This window comes from Lepidothrix coronata, unplaced genomic scaffold (genome assembly GCF_001604755.1).
Source record: "Lepidothrix coronata isolate B3197 unplaced genomic scaffold, Lepidothrix_coronata-1.0 Scaffold34, whole genome shotgun sequence".
NCBI lineage: Eukaryota > Metazoa > Chordata > Aves > Passeriformes > Pipridae > Lepidothrix > Lepidothrix coronata.
This window is the reverse complement of record NW_016690214.1, coordinates 3,083,413-3,101,750: the sequence shown is the minus strand read 5'-3', so window position 1 is coordinate 3,101,750 and position 18,338 is coordinate 3,083,413. Positions and strand designations below refer to the sequence as shown.

General features: G+C 42.2%; 1 protein-coding gene across 2 annotated transcripts in view; it reads right to left on the bottom strand.

Annotated features, from left to right (window-relative positions):
- Positions 1-18,338, bottom strand: part of SMURF2 (SMAD specific E3 ubiquitin protein ligase 2) — a 58,774-nt gene that overhangs the window by 3,919 nt on the left and 36,517 nt on the right. For both annotated transcript variants that reach the window (XM_017811856.1, XM_017811855.1), the window contains exons 6-18: positions 16,956-17,040; positions 15,590-15,673; positions 13,863-14,065; positions 13,558-13,642; positions 11,360-11,518; positions 7,225-7,435; positions 5,383-5,486; positions 4,357-4,471; positions 3,770-3,948; positions 3,135-3,272; positions 2,783-2,903; positions 1,269-1,470; positions 191-266 (exon numbers count right to left, since the gene is read on the bottom strand). In XM_017811856.1, the coding sequence (XP_017667345.1) occupies positions 191-266; positions 1,269-1,470; positions 2,783-2,903; positions 3,135-3,272; positions 3,770-3,948; positions 4,357-4,471; positions 5,383-5,486; positions 7,225-7,435; positions 11,360-11,518; positions 13,558-13,642; positions 13,863-14,065; positions 15,590-15,673; positions 16,956-17,040 (1,762 nt within the window). The remainder of the gene's footprint in view (positions 1-190; positions 267-1,268; positions 1,471-2,782; positions 2,904-3,134; positions 3,273-3,769; positions 3,949-4,356; positions 4,472-5,382; positions 5,487-7,224; positions 7,436-11,359; positions 11,519-13,557; positions 13,643-13,862; positions 14,066-15,589; positions 15,674-16,955; positions 17,041-18,338) is intronic.

Here is an 18,338-nt window from a genome sequence, read left to right as displayed (position 1 = left end):
CAGGCCGAGCGAGGCCAACGCACCTCCAGCTCAACCCCAGCAAGTCGAGTTTTCTCTGCTGCCTAAGGGACAGTTTATGTCACAAAAGGAGGGGATGACAAAGGGAAAAAGAACTAAGACTGCTCAAAATAAACAGACAGCAGATTGGTCTGAATCTACTGATCACAAGACAGACCTGACAAAGCCTTACCAGGTATGAGCTTTCGGCAAATTGTTAGTGCTGGCATCGATCTGGTGGATTGTGAAGAGTCGTGGGCCTGCAGCACCTGGAATGCAGGAGAGGAGATCTCACTACTGGGAGGCACAACATGAAATGTCTTTGTGGCACTGCAGCAATAAGAAAGGAACTAGAACACTGAGAGAAGCTCTGCACAAAGAAAGGTGAAACCATAAACAGGCAGGAAAACTCCAAACAAACTCCCTCAGTGGTGTGGGACACTCTCCCCTCTGCCCAGACAGACAGCCCTGCAGTTATTTAAACCATGGAAAGATAAAGAACAAAGCACTGATAAGAAGAATAAATCAAATGTTTCACACTTCTCTCACTCTTCGTAGACAACAAAACTTGCACAGCTGTACCTGTCCCTGTTTTACAAGAGGTCTTGAATATCACCCAATTCCACTGAAATTCCATAGAGGAGCCACAACACCAATTCCTCATAATTTTGTTAAATTTATCTGACCATTAGAGATCCCTTTAATCTCTCTGCTAAAGAAAGAAGACTGCAGCACAGCCATCCTTCACACTTGGTGTGCACTGGAGATGCCACAAAGGACAGGAGAGGTTACAAATGCCCCAACCTGAGCAGAACAGGAATCCTGGCCTGAGCAGACAGACATTAAAAATACAATTCACAGGGTCTGTGTTTCTCAAGGGGACTCTGCTGTTAAATAACAGTCTGAGCTTGTGCTGTGTGACTGCATTTCAGCCTAAAAGAAGACTGGTGGTATTATCTGGTCTGTTAGAAGCAGGTGTTATCTGGTCCCAGAGCTGTGCAGGTAATGAGGGCTTGTAGAAGTCAGGAATTAAAAACCAGGCTTGTGGAACAAACCCAAGGAGAACCCCTGTAAGATCTCAGCTGCTCAGAACTCCTGCCAGAGAAGGAAGAGCAGAACTGAAACAAAAGAGCCATTTGCACCTGAATAACAAGGTAACAGAAAGACACCCAAAAAAGGACTGTTTGTGATTGTAATCAGACCGTTAAAATCGCTCTGAAAAAGCCCCGTTGCAGCCCCCCAGCCCCGTTTCCAGCCGTGCCCGGTGTTACCTTGCAGTGCCTTGAAGCCCTGCAGGGGCACTCGGGAGGAGCCGGTCACGAACTGGAGCAGCCTCGCCCTCCTCTCCTCGTCGAAGAGCTCCACAGCTTTCCAGAACCATTTCACGATGTTGCTGTCTGGGGTACAGTGTTTTAACCTGGTATTTGCCTTCCAGTCATTTACATCAATTTTTCCCAGTCCGCAAATGATGAGCTGTAAATTTTAAAAGAGAATTATTAAGAGTATTTCATCACTGATCAGTATAAAAATGGGTTGGGAGGCAGCCAAATGATGAAGAACTGATTGGGAAAAGCTGGCAGATTTTATACCAAAGGCAAACCTCTCACTCATCTTAAGCAATGCAGAAATATAACTTTTTTGGTTTTGTTTTTTTAATTTTACCTTTGTACATAAACTATTTTTGAAACTGCCTCAATTCAAATTAAAAAAAACCGAACAACCCAAACAGCCATTTCAAGCTTAAACAGAAGTGCCTTGGCCTGTCAGTTTAATAACAGAAGCACAGATTCTACCCCTGAATGAAAATGCAGGAATAATTCATATTTGAACTCAGTATTTCTTTCTGGAGTGTAGCTCAGGGTGTAGTTTGGCTGGTGCCACTCTGGATCCCCAAAGGAATCTTGTTCCTGTGATACCACACACGTGACACGGATCAGCCTTTCCTGACAGAGCCTTCAGTGCTCCTGGAGATCCACAGTGGATCAGGTTAAACTCAGCAGGGATGTGATTATAATTCTGAAGACACTTGCTTGTGACTAAGGACATTGGCCCTTCCCCTTTCTTATTCTGCAGCTGCAAAATGATTCTGGGTTAGGGGCATGGCTGGCTCACTGCTGGGAATGACAATATTCGGGATAAAGGAGGAGCAATCACCGACATCCAGGGAACAGAAGCACAAGTGAATGATTTACCTGTGGCCACTTTACATGGCAAAACCCTCAGCTCCACAGCTGGCAGACTGTAATGAGATTCCAGTTTAAAGCAAGCTTGGGATCTGTGGATTTGCTTTCAAAGGATATTGTTTAGATGCCAATCCTGACGTTTTGAAGCACATTTGTCTGCGACAGCACCTTTCCTTCTGCTGGATTTACAGGGCCAAACCTCAGCTCTGCCAACCCCCATGTGCCTGGCATCAGTGAGGGCAGTGCAGGAAGGGCTGGGAGCGAGTGCTGGGAGGGGGGAGGCAGGGACAGACTGTTTTCCTGGCAGCACTGAATTAAATATCCCAAAACTGCACCGTGAGAACTCTGCACCAGAACTCTGCTGCAGCAGCAGAGTCTGAACAACCCGAGGTCACTGCAGGGACCTGCACCTTCAGGAACACCCCACGGCTCTCAGGGAAGGACACACAGCCTCAGTGGCTGCCTGACCTGGTCACCCTTACACTGCCCCTGTTCCCTGTGGGAGCACACCTGGAGCCCCAGGAGCACTGGGATCACAGCTCTGGGTTCCTCAGGCTCTCACTTGTTACACTTGACGACACAACACAACATCGTGCACTGACCTCCAACTCCTTCTCATCAAATGTCTTCAGCAGATGTTGTGGGATTACTTCATTAAATCCCTTCTGGAGCGCCAGGAACTGAGCTTCAATTCCTCGTAAAAACCTCCAGTTCACATAAAGTCTGTGAAAAAGTGCAAATTGGGTTTGGGGAAGATGTTTCACATCCAATAAACCTGCAACTTATCCAGCCCCAAAAAACCTGGCCTCGCTGACAGGATCACACACTCCAGCACTGCCCAACCCCTCAGGAAAAACCAACACCACCAACAATTACTGCACCAAGTAAAATTCCTCCCCACCACAGGAAATATAAAAAAAAACCCCAAAAAACAGGAGAAAGCCCCTGTTGTACCTGACATATTCCTTTTTGTTCTCCTCTGTCACGGGGATGCTCTTCCCGTTGGGTTTGAGCTCGTGCTGGATGATCTCCCCGTACGCGTTGTGCTCCACACAGAACGTGTGGTCCAGCACTCCTGTGATGTCGTTCTCACTGGGGGGAAGGAACGAGCACAGGACTGAGTGAACACACGTTCTGCAAATATATCACGGCCATAATCCACCTGACAGAAGCACAATTTCATTTTTCAGTGGCATTTCAAAACGCTGCATGGAAGCAAAAGGGGAACGTGCAGTTTTCCTGTGTTATCAGAGTTATCAGAGTTTCAATGTTATATTTTAATAACATGTTATTCAGTGTTATATTTTAATAACATGTTACTGTTACTAAAATATAACATATTTTGTAATGGCAAAATTAATAATAGGCAACATTAATAAATTAAAATTTATCAACTCTCCTCCTGCCCCCCGAATTTGAATGCCTTGATCATTTTTAACCTTAAAGAAGCTGAATTGTGCAAGAAAGATATTTCTTAAGTCTGCCCGAGCAAGATATTAAAACACACTTCATTTCCACTGGATTTAGGACCACGATCACATAACTGAGAAAGCATTCCAACATCCTGAGGGTCACTACAGAGTACATACAGTATCCAGACTAAGCTGTTGTGAAGATCAGGATCAACCAATTCCATGTCATCCAAAGTGATTGGCTTCCCAAGCAACTGCTTGTAGAAAGGCAAGGTGAAGCCCCCGTCGATGTAGTGCCCGTGGAACACAGCCATGCCCATGATCCGGCCCACGAAGTGGAAATAGGACAAGTGCTCCTGGAAGGGACAGGAGGGACAAAGTCAGACCTCCAGCTCATGGCTGCTGAGCAGGAGATAAAATTTCAATACAAAGAAAAGAAAAAAAAAAAAAACAAACCAACTCCAAACCCAACCCAGAGCGTTTGGTTTTGTTTTCACACACATCCTGCTCCCAGTCCAGAAGTCAGACCAGCAAGAATCAAAACAGACTTCATTTCTCCCAAAGGAAACATAAATCGACATCTTACGGAAAATTAAGAACAGATTTGAGAAGTGTCTTTGATCACTACTGAATTATCTTGTAATTGTACAAATCCAGTGTCCAGCAACACCAGTGTCAGAATTTGGCTCCTGAGCCTGGAAGCCTCTGCAGATGTGTTTAATTCAGTCCCAAAGCCCTCATCCCCAGGACAGGCACCGCCGTACCGGGTTGACGGCGGAGTCGGGGTTGATTTGCAGGGTATAAATATCATCTCGGGAATACTGGAAGAGCCCATAATATGGATTCAACATCTCATGGGACAACAGGTAGAGCCACTCCCTGGAGAAAAGAAAACAATTTATTGGTACTTTGTAGACAAATGCATTCCTACACTGAGAATCTCTGCAACAGAGTCTGATTCTTTTCACCTTAAACATAAATGTGCAGGAAGTTATCTCTGAACACGCTGAGATTAGGCTGAAATCAGAATTATTTTTACTGGCTCAGTAACCACACAGCACCTGACAGCTGATGGATTTGCCAGCTTTCCAAGATTTTTCTCCAGGTTACTTATTTCCAAGAGTTTCCGACTGTGATTCTCCTTCATCCATTACACACCAAGACAAGACACTACATATTCACTTGACCATATTAGACAGATTTTTAGAATCAAACCTTTTAATATAAACCACCTTTAGGTAATGAATATATTTGGTTTGAGTTTTAATTACATAATCACGAATCAATAAATAATGGTCTGAGAATTGGGAATGTCACTTTTTATAAGTGAAAAATAACCTCAGACCACTGACAGACTATCGCCCACCAACTGCTGGTTTTTAACATTTTGCTTCAAACTGCAGCGACGATTTGCAAGAAAACGTATTTTTTGGTTAAATTTGTTCCACAAACCTGAACATTTAGTGGTATAAATTCTTAGGCACCCAAACTTTACTAACCAAAGACAGTAATTTCAACAGATACCAAAACCTGTGTCACAGATGTCTGATGTGATCTGTAACTTGTGTTTTGATTTATTTCCAATAAATCGGTGCTTTTTTGATGCAGTTTTTCTTTTAAAAGACTGTCTAAAGCTATATATTCCTTTGAAATACAATCTGTTACAGAAATAAATATAAATAAGGATAATGTCAAAGAACCAGGGCTGACACCAGGCTGGTTTAGGGTTCAAAGCACAGGGGTTGTCAGCGGGGTTGGGGTGCAGGGAAGTGACAGAGGAGTGACTTTACCTGGCAACTCCTCCATAATCAAGGCCTTCCTCCCCACGGAATTTGATCATTAATCGTTTCCACAGGTCTTTTGGCCTCATCTTCATGACTTGCCTGTAGGACTCCTGTAAACACACAACACTTCCTTTCATTAAACTGCTCCTTACAGGCTGGAAGCTACTGCTGTGTATTGGAAGTGAAGGGAGTCTCAGGATCAGAGTCTGAAAGGGATACTGTTAAAGGGGACACTATTTTCCTAAATACCAACCAGTTTCTCAAATCACAGACTGTTACTTCATTTTCTAAAAATGTGATAACATTGGACAGTGTAATTTTCAAATAAAACAGAGAGATGAGAAGATCCACCCCCTGTTCAGTATCCAGAGGTGAACAGTGGGCAGAACATTCCCTCTCTCATTCTTATGTAACTCATAAAAAAATTAAAATCTGTGTCAGTAAACTCCTTTTGTTTTGCATAAAGGCTTGTAATATTTGCAGTCTGAAAAGCAACAGAGGAGCTTCTTCTCTGGGTATAACACACGTGCCAACCATCAGGAAGCACCTTAAGAACAGCAATGCCATCCCAGTAAATACACAATTACTCCTCTATCAGTAAGAGCTCACCAAGAAAAACACAGAAACAAAGCTGAAAGGCAGAACAAATGCTCATTTTTAAAAAGGAATTAAACAATAAAAAAGCTGAGTTCTTATTTATATCCAGTATCAGCTCCAACCTCTGGCTCTGCAAGACAGGAGAGGCAGGTGGGTGTGCTGGGACCCAACACATTGGACTGAACAAGAACACAAAATTCCCAGTGCTGTCCCTTTCCCTCCCTTGCTTCTTCAGTTGCTTATGAACTGGTCTGACTGTCTCCAAAGGGAAGACCAACACAAATCCTTCTTGGCTGTGAAAAACTGTGACAACACAGAGGGGTGATCAAGTCTGTGGGTGGGGTAAAAATGCAACAGGGATGGGTGGGATGGGTGAAAGTTCTCAGAAGGACAAACTGTTCTCCAGGAAAGGCCAATGAATTATAACTGTGTTTAATCAAGACAACAGAATGATTCTGCTGAATAATGCCCCAAACCCAGAAGGCAGATATCCCACAGAGGGCACCTCTGGCCATTCAGGTGCCCATACAGTTCATATAATTGGTCTGATTCTGGAGAAAACAACAAAAAGGAAAAAAAAAATCAACTAGAATTGAGATTGATACTAAGTAATCCAAAGGCTGAAGAGGAATCCTATTAAACAGTAATTTTACCTCAGTTACCATATATCACAGAGCACTAATAACTGTTTGGTGTTCAATTTGTAACATCCCCTCTGGAACAGACATACATCCAAGGAAGAAGTGAGGCAGGATCTTCAGATCCATGAAGTGCCTGAACTCCTTCCTCAGTCCCTGCCACAGGCTCTATATCTCCAGCCACAGAGAAAGCACCCCATGGTTTTCTTCTTCTCCATAGGGTAAATACATACTTTGTAGACCAATGCATTCCTACACTGAGAATCTCTGCAACGGAGTCTCATTTTTTTAATCTTAAACACAAGTGTGAAGGAAGTTATCTCTGAACATGCTGAGATAAGGCTGAAATCAGAGTAGTTTTTTACTGGCTCAGTAACCACACATAGCACATGACAGCTGACAGATTTCCCAGATTTCCAAGATTTTTCTCCAGGTTCCTTATTTAATCTTAAATTTACTTTAATTACACAACCAACATCCCCTAGAAATGCTTCCTCTTTCATAAAATTCCAGCTTCAACTGCAGCCTTCGAGATTCCACTCAAGCCAACGCTACGAACGACCCTCCTGCCCTTCCCTCAGTGGTAAGAAAGGGGCCAAAAACCTCCAGTTACCTCAAAAATCTCCTCCCTGGAGACCTCGATGCGACAGTGCCCAGCCTGGGGCTGCTGCTGGGACAGCTCCTGCCTCAGGATCTTCAGCTTCTGCACCAGGTCCCGCTTGTAGCGCGGCACCGTCAGGCACTCGGCCTCGTCCGGGAGCTGGCACAGGGACACCACCTGCTGCTGCTGCTGGTGCTGCTGGTCCTTCAGCTGGTTCTGCCGGCTGCAAACACACACACACTGGCTGCACACACTCGGTTCATACCCCTCTCCTCTCAGAGGGCAAGCTTTGTATCTGAACACTTTCAATTTACTGCGATTATTACGGTGATTGCACTAAAAACATCCGTCCGGGCCAGTAAAGGATCAATTCAGACAGATTTTATCCTGACTGAAGACGTGTAGTTCTGTCTTTCTTGGCAAGTATGTGTTGGTTTTAGGGTTTGTTATTTCTCTTAGTGCTTCTCTGCAAAGTATGTAAAAGGTTACAGCCCAGACAATAAGGTATTATCCATACAATTTTACTACTGAGCTGCTGACACTGAATTTCTCAGATACCATTTCCATATTTCCTTTGCGTGTTTTCCCTCCCTCCATTTTAAAATTCAGGGATCTGCCAAACACTCTGCCTCTAATCTCCAGTCAATACCATAGTCTGTTTTACATGGCTTGTCTGGAAAAGAGTAAGCTTACAAAAAGATGTTTGTACTGGCAGCTTGGCAAGGACCTTGTCCCTTGTACCTGGCCTAGTCTGGACCACAGGAATGTGGGAGTTCACATGGAACTAATTGGCACAGATAAACAAGTATTTTTACTAGCAATTCGAAGAGATTTTGTAAATCTGTCTTCTTACTAGGAAAAGTAAATGGATCATGTTACAGAGATGTGCATTCTGTGTCTTGCACAGAGTGAGTGGATATTTTTACAGTTTTTAGTATGGCATTCATAAACAACACAGGATAAAAACTCTATTCTCCTTAAACCACGAGAAGAATATCTCTGTGTGGAGCACATTAGAATATCCTAAATTTACTGCATAAATAAGAAATGCTACAATTCAGAATGCTCTCCGGTGGAACTTTTTTTTTTTTTTCAACAGAGACTGAAAAATATTAGAGGGAATCAAACAGTTTGAATATATTTTATAATTCCAGCCTATTGTCTGTTTTGAAACAAGGCTTAGCTGAAAACTCTCCTGGTCAACCAAAATTCACCTCCATCTTAGCAATAATAACACCTCTTTAATCCTGGGCTCTAAGGAGGGAACAATACACTGAAATCCTACTTTGTTACCATGTCCTGGGATGCAGAACTTCTGAAGTCAGCTCAGTGTTGTTATTTTCGGTGTTCTGTTTGCCTCTGGTGTTGTTTCTTTACATAAGGCTACCTCAACTTTATTTGCAAGCTGAACACATTGGCCTTACAATGAACTACACTTATTTTAAATTTTATTTCCTGAAAAACCAAGTCATTACAAAAATTTAGAGACACACACTTGCTGTGGTTCCAGATTGTGGCTCTGTGTCATCTGTGCATGGCAATCTTCACTTGGAATTAGGTTTAAATATGAATCTCATTTAAACTGTATTTACTTGATAGACAAATTAAAGCCAAGTCTTTATTCTTTGTTCTGAACTTTCTAATTCCATAGGGAGGAATATGGGAAAATATTCCTTGGATATGGCTACCAGAGAAGGTCATATTTCTATCCTAAAGTGAGCATCATCCCTGCTGCCTTTAAGAGTAAAAAGACACAGTCCCCCAAGCACAAAGCCAGTCAGTCTTAAAGGAAATCTAATCTCTGAAATGAGCATAAATTTAGGATTTATGCATCAAATTAAACCATTATGTTTCTCCTCCTAGTACTTCCCAAAATAAGGAAATACAAGGAGGAGAAAAATAAAATGCCATCCTCCATATTAGACTACAAATAATCAGTGCAGTATTAGCTAAACAATCTGCAGTGCTTAAAGTCATTAAATCTCATTTCTCAGTTTGTTTGCACAGCTGAATGACTTTGCTTGATTCCATACAGTGCTTTAAGGACACAACTAAATACTTTTCAGGTGCCACAACTATCAAAATCTATCACAAACTCTCGGTCTATATTTTAAAACAGAACTGGTAAAACAGAACAAGTTTGATTGTTTTCATAACTTACAATGTCATCACTGGAGGAACAAAGGGCTTTACTCAGCTCAGCAGAAAAGTCGGTATCACTGAGGGTAAACTTTTCCTCATGCCTTTGAACCTAAAACACCATCCCACCCAAGTACTACATTATTTCTTAAAAAATTTACAAAATGTCAGGCCCAAGGCAAATTCCTTTTGTTGTTGTTTTTTAAAGAACAAACAAGTAGGTGGGCTTAAGGCAGGGGAAGTTTTCACATATCCTGTTTGGTGCAATAAAAGAATAAACACCCGAGATGATTTATCAGGCAGCAACTTTGCTGATGACACCGATGGGTGAGTTTCTGAAATCCTCCTCTAATGAAAGACAGATGGACAAATGAAAAAACTTCAGCACACTGCAGGAGCACTTAAAGTTTAAATAAATGCAAAATGGTTCTGTGAGTCTGGAAATCAGAAGTCAAATTGGATTTTCCAGATGACAAAGGCAGCTCTGTGTCTGTCCTCCACAATCCAGGTACAACTGGCCACTGTGACCCTTCTGCCATTTCCCAATGAACCTGCCTGTGAAGTCTGTCAAAGACAGCCCAGCTGGCTGAATTTCTACAGTTTAAGAAGAGCACTGCTGTAGCTAAGAGGGTCTGAAGATTTCTTTAAGTAAAATATCTAGATCTGAATTGATTTAAGGAACTTTTCTACGTTTCAAACATGAACATGCTCCTCCAGTGGTAAGTTTTTTTCAAGATAACGTTCATTTCAAACCACCAGTCTGGATTAAGCTTAAATTAGTAGTGATTTCTTTGTTTTCAATTAAAAAAAAATTGCCAGAGTGGCTGGATGATGGAAGCTTACTGAAGTCCTGTAACATACACATATATAACCACTGATTTCTCTAAACAAAAATACGTATTTGTCAATATTTAGACTCTTCTCCCTCTTGGGGTGGGAAGTCCAAGTCTATATTGGGCAAAGGCCAGACAGCTTTTGTGTAATGCATAAAGGACATGTTGACTCTTGGATATTACTTTCCATTCCTCGGTTTTGTCTTTTCAGTGCCTGTTGCCATTCTTTCCCTCAGCTTTTCTTGCTAATGATTCACTTCCTTAAAGGACTATTCCTCCTACTTATTCCTTGCCCAGGGCTTTCCCTGTAACCAGCCCTTCATTGTTTCTTCCACTTAACACCCACTCAACACTTTACAGGTGTTTCCCAGGAGTATTAAAAGGTGTCAGCAGGAGAAACAAAAGAGTCAAAACTCCCAAATAGCTTGGCCAAGCCGATAGCCACGTCTGGGCAAAAAGAAAAGAGAAGTGTTTGTTTCTTTTTGGTTTCCATTTTTAGTAGAAAATCCCCACTGTGTAATGAGTGCCGAGGGAATAAAACAAGAGCCAGAATTCTTTTTGAGTTTCCCCTTCTCTTTTGAAAACTGAGATATGAAAACGTGATATCGAACCACTAAGGCAGAAAAAATGCAGTGCCTATTCTATTTTATTCTTTTCGTAAAAAACCCGATTTAAATTGTTGGGGTTTTATTTTGAGAGCATCTCAACTAGGCTGCTCTGAATCTGAAGGGAGGAGCTGAATTATTCCTCCTTTATTCCAGGAGGATGGTTGGGCAGTTGTGCACCAAGTCATCGGTATTTCACACCACCGGCTCACATGCAACTTCATATTTTAAAACAAGTTCTCCACAACTGAAATAGAATGAAGACTAAAGAAAACAAAGTGTCCCGCTTGCTGTTAGGAAAAAAAAAATCCACGGGCCAATGTTTCCAACGGGACAGCACTTCCCTCCCCCTCTGCATCACACCAGCCACATTCCTGCCTAAATGCTCCTTGAGATTTGTTTTCAAGAGCAACCAAACTGGTCTTTGCTGCTGAAGAACTCTCCTTAAATCGCCCTGAACGGCAGAATGAATCCTGATATTAACCCAGCACCCCTCAGAGTCACCTCCTTCTCTCCATTGCACTCAACACGTGCAGAGACTTTAGACTGAGTTTAAGACCTGAGACTCACTTTAAGACTAAGTGCAGGTTCGCAGAGAGCCGCGGGTCTGTGAACTGCGTCGTCCTGTTGTTATGGTCAACAAAATAAACTCTGCCTGTGGCTGTATTTCGGATCTCCCATCCAGGAGGCAGTGGACCAAGCTCCTCACAATTGATGTTGCTAAGATCCCTGTGAAAACAAATATAAAATGAAAAATACCTCAGCAATTGGCCTCCGAGCCAAACAAGCGTAAATGTAACAGAACAATTCCATGAAGTCTGAGAAAATGTATTGTTTCAGAAACTTGAGCTGTTCAGCTGGAATCTCTACTCCCAAGGTGCAAGCCCACCACAGCAAAAACACACACCCCAGAACACATGCCGTGGGGAAAAAAGTCCTTATCAAATAACCCTCATTTTTACAAACCAACTTCAGCTGTTAAATTAATACAGGCTTCAAACAAAAATAAAGACCATTGCCATATTTGTCAAAATGGAATTGCAGTTCTGCACCAGTTCTGACTAGAAAGCATTTTTAAAACAACATTAGTCACGTAAGGAACTGTGAATCACACTTTATAATAAACTCCTACAAAACAAAACTATATTTCTGTAGAGTTACAGTTTCCATGAAGAATTACACATGGGATGAGTGTCTATGGCACTGGCAATTTTGCCCCCAGACCCCATGTGCTGGTGGGAAGCAAACAGCTCTCTAACAAAGTATTTCAAATCAAGTATTATCTGAACAGTGACTCAGCTCTGCCCCAAGCAATGCAGAGGTGGCTCAGTAGGTCTCAAGAAAAATTCTGCTGAAATTAGAAAGACGCAGATTCATTCCAGAGCTTCACTGAAAATAAATACTGGTCTCCAAAAATGTCCACTCACTGATTATTCATGGACATAATTCACACCTCAGATCCCTCACACTGTCCAGGGCAGCTCTTTCTAAAGGTTCAGCTCTCCCAGTGTCCTGGGAGTTGAGGGAGGAAACAGTCAAGGGACAGAATGGCTAAAAAGGTGCCACCTGCAGGGATTCCAGAGACTGGAAAGTCACTAATGGAAACATGAAGCTCTGGGACTGAACTCCTGCTGGTATTCCCCATAAACACACTGCTGCTGGACCACAGGGCTCATTTTTGTTGACTACATGACTGTGGCTATTAGCATAAAAATACAATATTCCCCAGAAATGACATCAATTCCACCCTCATGCAAACAGCCAAATTTTGTTCTCAGACACACTCACGTAGTTTGTGCTGCCACACCTCAGGGCAGAGCTAACTTAGACTGCACACAGAACTATCACACCCCAGACTTAAGGATTCCTCTTCAAATATTTTTTTCCAGCGCCTGGTTTTGGATAATACACAAGCCTAAGGCACAACTGCAGCCTCAGGTCTGCAGGTAACACATCAAAGCAAGGGATAGTCTCCTAACACAGAAACAGTAACAAAAGACTAATTCCAAACACAATGAAGTTGTGGCCATGAGACATTTCATCCTTCCTGGGACACCCATTTCCATGGGAAGGAACATCAGCAATTGTCAAAGTTACTGCAGTTCTAACAGATGCCAGCACTGGCTGCCAGTTTTAAACCACACACATCTCACACCACCATCCACAGGCTTTAAGAGCCAAGTGTTTTCAACAGGATTTCTTGGTTATATAAAGAACAATCAGAAGCTATCAATAATTTCCATTATTATCCTTTCAAACATGAGAAATAATCCCATGCACAGTAATGACCAATATGTACATGTGTATCATGTAAATAAGGACATTAAATAAAAAAGACTTCATATTTATCTTCTCCCAAGTGTTGAGAGAGCTGCAACAGGAATAGCAGTTTGACTGTTCCAATCCAACCCAGTTTTCACTGAAGTATCTCAATAAAACTTCTTTTGGAAGTGTTCAGATTCTACCTATTGTTTCATTATTTTGCAGAGTATTAAAATCTGGACTTGGGTCTAATTCACATGCAATATCTAGAATCAGTGAACTATACCTGTTTTCAAAACACTACTGTAATTTCTTTCTTCATTTTCCATCTTTCATTAAAATAATAACTTGAAGAACCAAGGAAGAGACATTAATTGATTTTGATGAATGACTTGTTAAAATGACATATTAAGAGCCAAGAATCAGAAATATAATATTAGACAGAGGAGAGGAGTGCTTAAATTATTTTTATGTGAAACCTTAGGGGTACTTCTATCATTTCTTACCTGGGTACTCTTGGATCGTGCCACGTGCTGACACCAGTCTGAGTATGCAGAAAATAGACCTGACCTTGCTGAGTCGTCCTTTGTTCTGTGAAGTCAAGACAAATTAATAAATGTAAGAACAAAAATGCAACATGAAAACTAATGAATTAATCAATGTAAGAACAAAAAAATGCAATATGAAAGCTCACAAAGACCAATTTCCCTAAACTAAGGAATCAAAAGGATCTCGCATATGAGGAGATGACTCGTCCCACTTTCCCAGTTTCTGGAGACCCCCCCACATTAAAGAATTGTGATTTTCATACCATATCCTTCAGGTAGATCAGGAGGAGTGTGCAAGTGTGTCCTGCTCATGTAGTTCCTGTGCCTCTGGGACCGGACCCTCCTCTCAGCCAGCCGGGGGTCCGACGCCTGCCCGCAGGTCGCGCCGTTGGTGCCCGTGATCGGAGTGTTCTCATCCACAAAGCAGCTCAGTGGCCTGCCCGGGCTGGAGTACTCGGATGCTGGCCTGGGGAAAAGGGGAACATTGAACCCTCACTGGATGTGGGCCACGGGACAAACCTGGTGGGAGCTTCACCTCAAGGCTCTCGGGAAAGCTCTGCGGAAGCCGCTGCCTCGCCGAGCAGGACACCTGGATTGGAGCAAAGCTGCTGTTCTGGGCTCACCAGAGGAATCACTGAGAATCACAGAATGTGCTGAGCTGGAAGGACCCACAAAGACCATCCAGTCCAACTCCTGGCCCTGCACAGGCCCATCCCCAGGAGTCACACCCTGTGTCCCAGAGGTTCATCCAAACCCTCCTGGAGCTCTGGCAGCCTCGGTGCTGTGCCCACTGCCCTGGGGAGCCTGGTCAGTGCCCAAACAAGGGGGAAGAACCTCTTCCCAGTGCCTCTGGGGGAAGAACTTTTGCCTGAGATCCAACCTGACCCTGTGCCCTGACACAGCTCCAGGCCATTCCCTGAGGTCCTGTCCCTGTCCCAACAGAGCAGAGCTCAGGGCCTGCCCCTCCTCTTCCCTCACGAGGAAGCTGGAACTGCAATGAGGTCTCCCCTCAATCTCCTCTTCACCCCCAGACTTTCTCACCTTGCCTTCATATGCCTCAGGAAGTGACCAGGCCTTGTTATTCCTTCTAGTTTTTAAGGAAGGTTATTAGAAGAGGATGCTGAAAAAGGGCTAAGCAAGAGAAAAAGCTGTTGCTCTTGAGAGCTCGACTGCAAGAGGGAACATTGAACTGTGTGATTTCATCTCTCAGTGCTGCTCCCAAAAGGATTTAAAATGGGTTAAAGGGGGATTGACAAGGTCACTTGAAATCCCCAAAACAAATTATACATTTTACATTTGTTTCTCCACTGTTAATGTGTCTGGAGCTTAGAGCAGGTATTTTAACATACCAGGAAAAATAAAAATAGGTAAATTAAAAAGCTGTTCAATCCCTTCACTTCAAAACTGCATGAGAGCTGGCAGTGTTAACAGTACAGATTATTTTAAGTCAAACATATCCATGCAGAGACCAGAATAACATTGAGAATGGAAAAGACACTGCAGGCAACAGAGAGTCTGCAGAAGAGTCTGAAAAATCTGCAATGACACTGCCTGCAATTCAGGTAACAGCAGAAGTGGTTTGAGGAACAGCTTCACAACACTGAGGAACAGCTTCACAACACACATCTACAGTTACCAGAAAAGGTGACTAAAATGATTTTGAAACATGTTCTGTAACAATCAGCTCTACTAACTATTCTGTTACATGGTCATGGCATGGACAGAGGCAAATGTCTCACAGCTACTCATGATCTCATTTCTTCAAGAAAACCAAAATGCTGCTATTAGAGGAGGAAAAAAATCAACTCTGAATGATCTTGTGAGTTAAATATTAGGCAGACTGAAGGAGTAGGATGCTAAAGAAGGAAAGCACAACCTTGTGCAGAGTGACTTGGAGGAATGGCCAATACCCCTGTTAGAGCCACCTGGAATCACCAATGCCCAGCAAGCAAAACTCATCCCAGCCTCAGCCTCCCAAAAAATCCCTCACCGTGTCGGTCGCTCCCACTGAGTTGTCCGTGTGATGTGATTTAAGTACTGGATCCTTCCAGAAGCAGTTCTCCGCTCCTCCCACCTGCAATCCAGGCACGGAGAGATAAGGCAATGAGTGGTATTTCCAGGAAACCAGGGCACAAAATGTTTCCAACATAAATGCCAACTCAGGAAGACTTGCACCGTTATGAATCATGGTGGCTGAACAAGGTAACAGGAAACAACTGAAAGCTGAACTCAGAAATGATTTAACATATTCTTCCCTTGGAACCAGGCACATCATTAACAATATCACACCTTCATGTTCCATAACTGCTTGAGTTCTAATTAAATCCAAATAGCCACATAAAGAAACTTCTTGAAAACAGCATGTTTAATAATGCATTTAAGTTGTTTTGACCACTGACTCTAACAAGTGCTTTCACAGCATCTTCACGCACCACTTGCTTTCATTAAAAGGTCAGCTTCAAATAATGTGACTTTTTAATTATTATTAATTTTGCACTCCAAAACACATGAGACTGTACAGGAAGCTTTGCAGTCACACAATTAAGTGAGCAATATTTATGCAAGGAACATTTTGAAGTGAAGATTTAGAAGCATTTTCAAAAATGTTTTTGACTTATCTGGACTCCAAATTAACAAAAGAATGCTGTTTAGGGCTCAGATGCTAATTTGCATTTCAAAATTCATCATCTGAAAACTCCATTTCTCCTGTCTTTACCTGCCAAGAATCACATTTAGAAGGTCTGTGTTTGCTCTGAAGAAGTTGCTGACAGCACCAGAACCTAAACCAGAGCATTTTCCTGCGTTCTCAAAACTGTTTTAGGTGATAATGATGTCATTAACTCTCACAGGGACAAACCAGAATCCCAAACCCAGCCTTTGGCAGGTAAACACAGTGAGAACTCAGGCTGAGTGCAGACCTTTTCTAATCATGTTTTCTTCACTGTGATACCCATGGAATAAAATGTGATCCATGTTTATCACAGTGTATACATGATAAACAGAAAGCAGCCAGGCCCTGTGGTCACTTCCTCGCTAGAAAACTACTACATGGAGAAGTCAATTCGCTGCCTGTGATCTAACATTATATTAATTTATCAATTTTAAAACTTGCAAAACATGTTTTCTTAGCTGAGTGTGTCTTTCAATGCATTTATTCATATAAGCCACGTTCCTATTAACAGATAACTGTTCTGTGTGTCCCAGCTGGCTTAGCTCCTGCTCCTGAATGCAAAACTGCAGAACTCTCAGGGCAAGAACAAAAGCAAAGTGATTTATTTGTACACTGACTTCTCCTTAGTGCAGAAGTGTGTTGGATGAGCTGTATTTGTGTTCACATCACAGTGATCTCTGCTTACCCATCTGGCAAATCATTGTCGAATAACCGACTGCAATCCACAACTTGTCCTCCTGTGCCTATTCGGTCCCTGGACTGGAGACTTACTATTAAGATAATAAAAGAATTATTAGAGATATGACATCTGAATGCAAATGACAGTTTACATTTGAAAGAGAATCGGTACAACTCAGGAGGACTAAGCTGAGCCATGCTCTGGATGTTTTTTTTCCTTCTCACAAAAATGAAAGACAGTCATACAGAAACAGTGGAGAGAATTCCACGCATGAAAACATACATCTCACTTCCAAAAAAAAGTTAGAATATTAAAAATGAAAGAATATGAATGCAAGTTAAGGCAGAAAAAGAAGTGAAATCTGAAGCTGTCATTAACTTTTCTCCATATGAGGTGGACTCTGACACCCGACTGGTGGCAGGAGGGGGTTCACCTCACGCACGGCTGGGACAGGGCCAGGAGAACTGCTAAAATAAGGAATTCTCTCTGTTTTTGACTCCTCCTTACGTATTTTGTGTGCCACATCCACGCAAACACAAGAACCAGGCAAAATGTAACTGCTAGAAGCACTGCATGTCTGGTTTATTATTTCTAACACCAGCGGTAAGAAGTCAAATGCAACCCACACAAAGCACCCTGAAAAGCCCTCACTGCCCTCAGCAAAACTGCTTCACTGGGGTTTTAATTTAATTTTTATTTTTTTTTACATGATTCATTGTAATGGATATTTATGCCTGAAGCTTTTGTACTGCAATTATGAAAACAAAGATTTTTATTTTTTTTAGGCTGCTTTTGTTCCCAATATCACAATTTGCAAGTGTCCAATCTGATAATTTATGACACTCGTGTTCCTGCAGGGTTGGGGTGGTTTTTTGATGTTTTGTTATGCCTTTAACAATAAAACAATTGCTTACAAAGCTCAATACGTGCTGTGGCCCACATTTCTTGAGGTGGCACTAATGTACCTCTGGACAACTGTCTTCAAGTCCTATTTATAAATGCAGTGAAATGACCTTACAGGCCTTAACCTGGATGCAACCGAACATTGGTCAAGATCACAAAGTTTCAAAAGTTGGAGCAGAACTGGCAGCTTTTGCCTGAGTCTCCAAATTTTCAACAACATGTTTTGAAGCTTAGAATTCAAGAGACCAACCCAGGGAGCCCTGCAGTACCTGCTGCATTCCTAATCCAAATTAACTCTTAGTCTTCCATGTATACTAATGTTACAAAACGGAGAGAAAGACTATTTAATTTCAACCAAATCAAAATTTTAGATGAGGTACTTATTCTGCAAGAACCCCAAACATTACAAGTTCACATGGTTGCATGTAGGCAAGCACTTGATTTGCAAGGTTATCATCTGCTGAATGTATCAATTACATTTTAGTA